Source organism: Suillus plorans (assembly GCF_016647745.1).
Source record: "Suillus plorans strain S12 chromosome Unknown HD556scaffold_27, whole genome shotgun sequence".
In the NCBI taxonomy this organism is placed as follows: Eukaryota; Fungi; Basidiomycota; class Agaricomycetes; order Boletales; family Suillaceae; genus Suillus; species Suillus plorans.
This window is the reverse complement of record NW_024537411.1, coordinates 451,450-461,483: the sequence shown is the minus strand read 5'-3', so window position 1 is coordinate 461,483 and position 10,034 is coordinate 451,450. Positions and strand designations below refer to the sequence as shown.

The window sequence follows — 10,034 nt, the reverse complement described above, 5'->3', positions numbered from 1 at the left end:
AACTACCTAGCCAACACTACTATCAATATCTATAACTCTCTTGCGTTGTTATAGCTTTCAATATGAATATATTTATTTAATCTCTTGCATTTTTGCAGGCGGGTGAGCGGGCGATGATCGGGCGATATATTTAATCTGAAGACAAAACTTCAAGTTTTGTCATCGCATTTTGTTGTTGCCGTGAACTTGATATTTTCGGCAGGGTCTAATTGTTTGATACAACTTAACATAGTGACCATGGACCAAACTTCAAGTAATTGTCCCAAGTTGAATGTCATAATAAAACTTTAAATTCAAGCACACGCTCAAAATCTGTTAAAACCATGCACAAAGGGTAGGACTGATTCCAAGGGGCTTGGCTTCAGCTTGTGTGCTGCGCCCCTTACCCGAGTATGTGCCCTTAACTTCAGAATGAAGTCCGGAGAAGCGTGGGAAACTTCGGAAGGACTTTCCGGACGAGTGCGAGAAACTTCCGGATGAGTGCGGGAAAGTTCCGGAGGAACTTCCGGAAATTACAATGAAGTTTCGTCCTGATGGGGATATGTGTAATGGCTACTCAGGACTTGTCCTGAGTAGAAGCAAACAGAGGAAAGGCTGCAAGGACAAAGTCCGAAGCAGAATAGGTCCGGAGGACCGTGGAAAAGTTCCGGAGGAACTTCCGGAAACTTGGAGGATCGGAGGAATGGTGGATCGGAGGGTCGGAGAAGCGGAGGAGCGGAGCTCCGGCCTAGGGAATTCCTCCCTAGGCCTGAGATGGATGATTACTAAGTCAGAGGAATAGAACTGTTACGAGGACTTAGTGTGAAGACTAGTGCGAGGACTAATATGTGTAATATTCAGACTGAGGAAGTACAAAGATTCTACAGAGTTTATATACTACAGAGGACTTAATGGAGAGTCAGTCAGTGCAGTCCAAAGCTATGTGAGGCTGTGGATGGAGGATGTAGAAAAGTCAAACACTAGTCTATCGGAAAATAGTACATGAAGACGGAGATGAAGACATAGGAAAATAAAGCCGGAAATGAAATGAGGTATGGAAAATGAGGAAGTCTAACTCAAGAAGGAACATACAAAGGGATAAGGCACAGAAGATAGACGCGGGTCGGATCTGGATCTCCGGAGATGAATGTGTGATAGGTCCGGGTTTGGAACGTGGGATATGACACTAACTTGAGAAGGAACATACAAAGGGAAAAGGCAAGGAAGATAGACGTGGGTCGGATCTGGATGTTCGGAAGTCCGGAGACAGGTGATTACCATAAGGGGATGGGCGCTGATTTAAGGTTTGGGTTTGGACATGACAGATAGGTCGGATCCGGAGATCCGGAGATGTGGATATCAGATCTGGCGTCCGGATATCAGATTCAGGAGTACAGGGATCCAGACGGATAGAGGATTGGGTCTGGAGACATGGACAGGAGGTCCGGAGGTCCGGATGAGGCGTGGGAACATCGTCGGATGTTGGTCCGGAATGCGGGATATGACAGTATCCCCCCTTTAAGGCCGAGCCCTCGAGGCTGAAGACTCAGGAAGTCCGGAACGGAGATTGCTGGTATATGGCAGAGGACAATGATGGATGGATTCCGGAGGATTGGTTCCTATGAGCTGAAAATCTCCGGAGGTTTCGGAAATGTTCCTGACACACACCTGGTTCATTATGATGCCTAGTACTTCATCTGGAAACTGGACGTCATAGACGGTGGTGAAGAATGGTGATGTGATGTGAGGACAAATAGGTTTCCGGAGTGGAAGTCTGGAACACTTTGAGGATAATTCCGAAGGTGACTGGAAGTCCGGAAAGTGCGTGGGAAAATTGGAGGAAGCTTTCAGAGCAGAGGAGGTTGTATCAGGACAGTGGAAATGCAGCGAGTGCAGGACAAGAGGGCAAGAGTGGATGCAATGCAGGCCTCTTTCTGATGTGATGGAGGAGTCCTGTGAGACATGTCTTTCTCCATGAAGCAGAGCTTGTACTGAGGTACAGCTAAGGATAAGTGCATCATCGGAAATCCGGAAATTAGCCCCTATGACCGGAAAATGATTGGAGATGTAATTGCATGATGACTGATGAACTTCCGGAGTGCAGGAAGTGAGAAAGGAGTGCTATGAGGCATGATTTCCTTTGTACGGAGGTCTGAGGTTGAATGGATTTCAATCTGCGATGTGTGCTATCACTCGAGCCGGAAGTGCGTCAGAGGAATCTGCTGGATATGACTGTGAGCTTCCGGAAATTAGCCCCTAAGACCGGAAAGGTTCCGGAGCATTGATTGCACACTGTGAGAGGTCATGGACAGAGTTTCCAGGTGCACTGAAAGTCATTACAATTCAGCAGGGTTTTGTATCCGGTGCAAGGCTTTTGAGGAATGTGTGTGGTGGATGGAAAACCTTATGATGGGACAGATGGATCTGAAATGGTCCGGAGTAGGGCTATGGCGTGGGAACCAACAGGAGTCGGACGGAAGGATGATGATAGCGGAGGAATGGGTCGGAAACACGGAGATCAGAAACACAAAGGGTCAAAAACGCGGAGGGTCGGAAATGCAGAAAAAGGATGGGAGTGCAGGGAGGATGTCTTTCCGGAATATTCAATTTCCATTGGTACAGCTGCTAGAGCAAAAGGATAGCTAGTGTATAGGCTCATAAAGGATGGAGCAAGCTGTTTGATGGGCCGGAGATTGTGTGGATTGACAACATCTGCAAAGACGCAATTTTCCGATGGAACTCCGGAAATGCTTTCCAGGAGGTTTCAGAAGGGATGCAACGGACCGGAAATTAATGGTCCGGAGGTCAACACTGGTCAGGTGGAGGTGGATACTGAAATGGACCGGATCCTTATAGCTCGCAAGTCCTGCAACAGGCGACTGCATTAACTAGGGATATATAGTCGGTTTTATCGGTGGAGGTGACACAGTGGACTTGGAAGTGGGTTTGTCAGATTAGGGTCGGATGTGGTCGAAAAACATGATAGGAGGTCCGGACATAAGTGTTTGGCAATGCCAGGGTCTATCGTGAAATATCCGATGGGAGTCAGAACAGATATTGAGTCGGAAAAGCGGAGGAAGAGAATGGATCATCAGAGGAGATGTATGTGATAGGACAGAGGTGTTTGCAAGTGGTTCGGAATTCCGGAGTTCCGGATGATAGGGGCTATGGTGTGGAAACCCATAGGAGGTGGATCGGAACATAGAGGAAGTGAGGTGGAAGTGCAGTCAAACACGATGGAACACTAGGCAGTGAAGTCAAATGCATCGGATGACTATCAATGGCCTAGAAAGATCATGGATGAATAGTTCCGGATGTTTTTGAATGATATGCAATGTAATGTGCACTTTTTCCGCGCTTTTCCAGAGCTGATCCGGCTGGAAATACGACTGAATGGTCCGGATAGGAAAGCTGCACATGCATGGATGACTGCACAAGACAGTGGAAATTGTTCCTTTATGGGACGGAGCAAGTAAATTCCGGGTGGAACACAGGCTGATGAGGGTGAAGTGAATACTCAAGTGGAGTCCCTATCCCCCCTTTTGGGAGATGTTTCCAAACATCAATGGAGGAAAAATGGGCACAGGGATCCGGCAGGGGCTGGATTTTTGGAGGAAACTGTAAGTGAGCCACAAGAGTGAACAGGAACAGATGTGGAAGATATAATGCGAAGCAGGACTGTAGTGTTAAAAACTCCGGAGGTATCACCAGTGCTTTTCCGGAGCTGGAGCGGTTTCCAGAGAAGGCACTATTGAATGGTGAGGGACTATGGGACAGCAGCTCGGATGGGAGTGAAAGTGGTTCTGAAGCAACTACAAGCTATTGCAAAATATATCCGTTCTGAATGGAGGCAGTCCAGAGACAAGGGGTACATCGGAGGTGAGAGTAGGAGCTTCCATGAAGAAAGCCACCGGAAATCCGGAGTATTGAGCTCCGGAAATAGGGGTAAAGGTTGGACATTGGTATCCGGAGAAAAAAGGACGGGAGGATGGATGGAAGGATTGCAGAGTGGAAAAGTGGGGATGAAGGATGGACATTTGTATGAAACATGTCCAGGCTATGGCGTAGAATACCCATAGGAGTTTTTTCGGATCCGGAGAGGATGTGACTTGTCCTGGAGCAAGGGAGTGAACAGATCTTTCGGAAACATGGAGATTTGACACAGGATTTGAACAGAGATGGACAGATGAGCTATAACGCGAAGGAATACTTTGGTACTGAAAAGTCCGGACGTCCGGAGCTATCTCCAGCAATTTTCCGGACCCGGAGGGAATATGGGCAGGAACTGGAGTGGACATGGTATCAGTAACTGTAAAGAACAATTGTAAAGAAGGTTCATTTTCGTCTGGAAATGTTCAGAGATGACAAGGAGCAAACCGGAGGTATGGATCAGAGGGGTGGAGACCTTCATCAAGAAAGCCAATAGAGGTCCGGAGAATAGGGGTAAAATGCGGAGAGGTTCGGAAAGTTTGTTGATTCGGACGGGAAGTCGGATGTAAGGACTGACAGGCTTCTGAAGAGGAACAGATGGTTTTCCAGGACCTACTTCCGGAGAATGAATCGGACGAGCTCCGGAGTTTTGGTTTGAAGGTCTGGAGGTGGATAATGAAGCCAGGAAATGGTCAGGAGGAATTTGCATAGGACAAGATGGAAGGCAAGGCATCTCTTCCAAACATCAAGGGAGAATCGACAGCAAACTTCTGGATGGTGGATCTTCAGAGCAGATAGGGGCTAGAGCGGAGGAAAGAGTGCCATCCAGAAATGGAGGCAGGAACCCGAGCGGGCCATTGTCAGAGGAATCAAAACCCGAACACTTGGCAGGAAAACCATCATGAAAGACGGAGTTCCCCTACAAGGAGGGTAATGGATACCAATACAAGGTGAATGCTAAATGGGTGGTGGATATGAATGGTGGATAGGGGTCCGGACTTTGACCGGAGGAGGTGCCATCCAACATGGAGGCGGACTGGAAATAAACCAGTGGAAGGAACATGGCTAGTCCAAAGATAGGGGTTCTGCAAAAAAGCGGACTTGACGTCGGAGGTCTGCAAAATACCCTAATGATCAACAGATCATGGTGGGTGAGCAAGTATATTCTAGGTGGTACGAGGAGAATCCCAATGGTTTGAATGTTTGAGACATTCCGGAGTTGACTTTGCCAGTTCAGGAAATAGTTCGGAAACGGAAAACGTCGGAGTTACAGGGAACTGTGGGGCATCGGAAAGATAGGATCGGATCAGGGAATTACGAGACATCAAGTCCGAAAACCTATTTGTTCTGCCACGGAGGTGACAATCCTGTTTGGTTTCAGGACTGGAGTGTCATAATACTGAAGTGGAAATGACAGCAGAGCATGAAGGGTGGAAATTGAGCATTCTGGCGGATGTTTACAGATGCAGGGAATAGAGAATGAGCTCCGGAAAATCCGGAGTTTTCATCGGAAATGGGATACAGAAAAATGGAGGGTTCGGAGGAAGAATACACAGTTTCCAAGGGACAGAAGTCGGATCCGATTTCAGGTATGATCTAAGGATTCAGTATACTCGGTAAGGTGTGAGTCTGAATATACTGTTAGAACCATGCACAAAGGGTAGGACTGATTCCAAGGGGCTTGGCTTCAGCTCGTGCGCTGCGCCCCTTACCCGAGTATGTGCCCTTAACTTCAGAATGAAGTCCGGATGAGTGCAGGAAAGTTCCGGAGGAACTTCCGGAAATTACGATGGAGTTTTGTCCTGACGGGGATATGTGTAATGGCTACTCAGGACTTGTCCTGAGTAGAAGCAAACAGAGGAAAGGCTGCAAGGACAAAGTCCGAAGCAGAATAGGTCCGGAGGACCGCGGGAAAGTTCCAGAGGAACTTCCGGAAACTTGGAGGAATGGAGGATCAGAGCTCCGGCCTAGGGAATGCCTCCCTAGGCCTGAGATAGATATTGACTAAGTTGGAGGACTAGAACTGATGTGAGGACTTAGTGTGAGATCTAGTGCGAGGGCGGGTGTGTGTGATATTCAGACTGAGGAAGTATAGAGACTTTACAGGGTTTATATACTACAAAGGACATAACGGAGAATCAGTCAGCGCAGTGCAAGGCTATGTGAGGCTATGGACGGAGCATATAGAAACATCTAACACTAGTCTATCGGAAAATAGTCAATGAAGACGGAAATGAGAACATAGTAAAATAAAGGCGGAAATGAAATGGAGTACGGAAAATGAGTATAGTCTAACTTGAGAAGGAACGTACAAAGGGAAAAGGCACGGAAGATAGATGTGGGTTGGATCCGGATGTTCGGAAGTCCGGAGACAGGTGATTACCATAAGGGGATGGGCGCTTATTTAAGGTTTGAGTTTGGACATGACAGATAGGTCGGATCCAGAGATGTGGATGTCAAATCAGATGTCTGGACATCGGATCCGGGAATTGGGCAAATAGAGAAGCTGAAGGTCTGGAGACGTGGATAGGGGATCCAGATGTCCGGATGAGGCATGGGAACATTGTCAGATGCAGGTCCGGAATACGGGATATGACAATGGATGAAAGAACATCGTACAAAATGGGGAATTACATTTCTAACTCCGCTGATTATGTACTTGATTCACAAATTGAACTTGAACTTGCAAGCATCAGCTATATGTATCCATAAATGCAGGTGAGTTGCAAATTTCTAATGCTCAATATACAGGTCCTACTCAACAATGACCTCCTCCAGCACTGATAGTCAAGTGCCTGCAGCATCCATTGCTAGTCCCTCCAGCGGTGGTAAGTAAATACATTTGTTATTCTGTCTTTTCTAATGGTTGGTTTAGATTCTTTGACGGCACTCTTTGCCCAACTAAACATCAATGGGAACAACACAGTCTCATTGACCTCTGCCCTGTCTGTGGTCATGCAAAATGCAGTCATTTCTGCTATTCAGGAAGTGGCTGCTGCTACTTAAGCAGTCACTGTTGCAGCTCCTGCAATATCTGCAATCATTCCACCTGTGGCCACTGCACCACCCATCATCAACTCAGTGGTCACCGTGGCATCTACTGCAACTAATTTCACCCTACCGCTGCTTAGAAGAGGAAAGCAATTGCATTAACAAAGAAAATGTAGTTAGCTATACCTATGTAGGGTATTAAAAATGTTTTCTTTGTTAACACGATTACTTTCCTTGGGCCGCTTTGAGGGGGCCAGCCTGCCCTCAAAACTGTTCGTGTTAAGAGTTCTGCCTCAGAGGTAAGTTAGCTACACCTATACTGTAGGGTATTGAAAATGTTTTCTTTGTTAACCGAAGAAAACATCTTCAATACCCTGCAGTATAGGTATAGCTAACTTAATACCCCTGAGGCAGAACTCTTAACACCTAGTTGCTTGATGGTGGTGAAATATCTCAACACACCTCAAAACTGAGTATCATATGTATGAATTCTCTGAATGCTGAATGTGACTGGAGCTGTTTGCTGTGTATTTTATTAGAATGTTCTCGTTTACATGTCATATGAGATGTTCTGAACCAAAATCTCCTATAAATACTGTGTTGCGTGAAACCAGCTGTATTCTAGTAGAAAAGACTATAGTTAAATTATGCGTAATTACTGGGAACAACAATAACAATGAACTTGAAGGCAGCAGACGAAACAGTGAGTGAAGACGCGAATTGAAGTTGCTCATAGTACTGGACTGGCAGGTGTTTGGCTTTGTATCCAGGTTTGTGTTTCTGGAGTCTTATCGTTGTTGTGCCTCATTTACTATCCAAACACGGTGAACGATGGTGCATCCCCTCATCTACAACACACCTGAGGAGAAGAATGCAGCTCGATTTACAGAAGGACATATTATGAAAGGTCTGGCATTGCTAATACATCTAGTAAGCTGGACAGCACTGACCCGTTTATACAGGAAGAAAGAGGAAATCAGCATCAAAATGGCAGCCAAGTACCGAACCAAAAAGATTGTCAGCCAAGTCATAGATTCTGGGTGTCAGGTCTCTGGCGCAAGTCCATCTAAGTACGTTTTCATGATGTTCTATTCCTCCACATGATACTGACCCACCACTATACAGGAAGAAGAGAATCTGCATCCAAAGGTCATCACAAGCTGAAAAGGTGGTCAGCCAGATCATGGGCTCTGGTGAGCCATCCATCACAGGTCCTCCTACGTATGTTCAACAAGCTCCCAGTCGCAAATTAAGCTCATCTGTCCCTCCATGTCAATTCTCGGATGACACATGCAAACATCTAGCCCTCCACATCATAGTTCATCCTCGGCATCAGGAGGACACATAGATTCTGCCAAAGTTATTGTAAGTTTTGATTACTGTCACTTTTAACAGCTCGCCCACAACTCAACCACACTCTTTTCAGCCGCTTAACCATCAACCCTGTAATATACTTCTACATCAATTCTGAACAACATCATATACTGAACACCTCATGTTCTCCTAGTTGTGGTGTCGATGTCGCCAAGGCGAGCCTCCTGACTTGTTCAATATTCAACACACTGTATGCGCAGATGATTTGAGGCCACTGGGACCAACAGATTGTCCTCGCAATGCTTTCAGATTGTTTGGAAATACTTGAGTCCATTCAGGAATACATACAGTCATCTCATAGGGGGAAGTCTCATTTATCCGCTGCAATCACGGAGTGTCTCAGTAATCTGTTTCATCGATGCAAATTGGTGAATGCTGCCACTGAAGAGCTCTGGTGTTATGCAGCTGTAAGCGAGATAGACACGGAGATGCTTACAAAATTCAGCCGAGGATCATTGCTATTCCAATACTTGTGACACCACTTCAAATACAATGGTATTGAGAGTCACATGTTTGTCCTTGTTTCAGTTGCCATCACTATTACTCAAAATGTGAACTTCCTCAAAGCATTTGCCTGAACTGTAATAAATAGGCATCAGGCAGCTTCACACCCCAACTCATCTCAATCAATGTCTGTGTCAGTAAGTAATGCAGTCCTTGTGCACGTCGTTGCTGAATTGAAGGCAAACAGTCTTTACCGACGAGACCTCTTCCCCTCCGATACATCCAGCAGCAATTCCTTCTGTCTTGCTCGGATGAATTCTTTGCGATATGTGATCTGTCTCAACATATTTTTTTCTTCAGTGCACTCTTTTCATGTTGGTTTGCATGTTGGCCTGAAGAAAAAGCTATGTTTCCTGGTACACCATTCCATAAACTTACTCCAACACAGTTGGGTGCAGTGGGTGTTGCAGTGCAAAAATGCCGCAAGGTTCGAGTTCTCTCTGTGGTGTTGACTTACATGTACTCACCTGTTCACGCTTGCAGAATTTGATGCAATTTTACACCTCAGCGTTGAGACGGTATTCCAGATGTCCCAAGGCCTGTGGTTGATTTTCTTAAAATAGTTTTTGGGCAATCACGATAGAATACTTCTTGTAACATTGGTGACCTGCAGATTATGCAAAGAATAAATTGAATTTTTGTGGCTATGATAGAAGAAAGTAGAACGTGAATATGAGCCTTTTGATAGGGCTGCAGCACAGTAAACAACCTACTCTGGCCCCTCACATCTACCTAGCTCTAATTATCAAATGTAAGTGTCAGCACTAGATCAGCTATACTATTGATATGTTTCCGGCTTTCCTGATGCCTCCAAGAAAGAAGGCAAAGCATGCTGCCCCAGCAGCAGCTCCCTCTCGACAAAGCAAGAGAAGTACACGAGGTGTTGGCAGCCATGTAGCACAACTGCAAAAAACTGGAGAAACACTAGCAGCCCCAGCAAGGAAAGGACACAAGGAGCCCATTGTTCAAATGAGCGACTCGGATGCTGAAGAAAATCCCATGGCTCCATCACACACTGCAGGCATTTTCCCATTTTTTTCCACCAAACATTCAAAAAACATTGATTGAGAAGATAGAAATTTCCCCTCATTTTTCCTGTCAAAACATTGAAAAAAAGTAATTCATGTTTCAATGATCTGTGTGTGGGACATGATGCAAAAATTGGACATGTTCCTTCAAGGGTAATGCTGTATTTTCCATGTATTGTCTTTGAAATAACAGCTTAAAATAATGTTAGTTTTCTTCTCTGTGTTTTT

At 45.7% G+C, this 10,034-nt stretch overlaps 1 protein-coding gene across 1 annotated transcript; it reads left to right on the top strand.

The window, feature by feature from the left end:
* Positions 1-7,576: 7,576 nt before the first annotated feature.
* HD556DRAFT_1308288 (uncharacterized protein) lies at positions 7,577-9,327 on the top strand (the record flags this gene model as incomplete). The annotated part of the gene is made up of 11 exons (XM_041300116.1): positions 7,577-7,603; positions 7,651-7,670; positions 7,863-7,970; positions 8,026-8,121; positions 8,205-8,265; positions 8,408-8,464; positions 8,553-8,681; positions 8,867-8,915; positions 9,079-9,134; positions 9,167-9,205; positions 9,262-9,327. 11 exons carry the CDS (start codon positions 7,577-7,579, stop codon positions 9,325-9,327), a joined length of 708 nt encoding a protein of 235 aa, XP_041160467.1.
* Between the last annotated feature and the right edge of the window lie 707 nt (positions 9,328-10,034).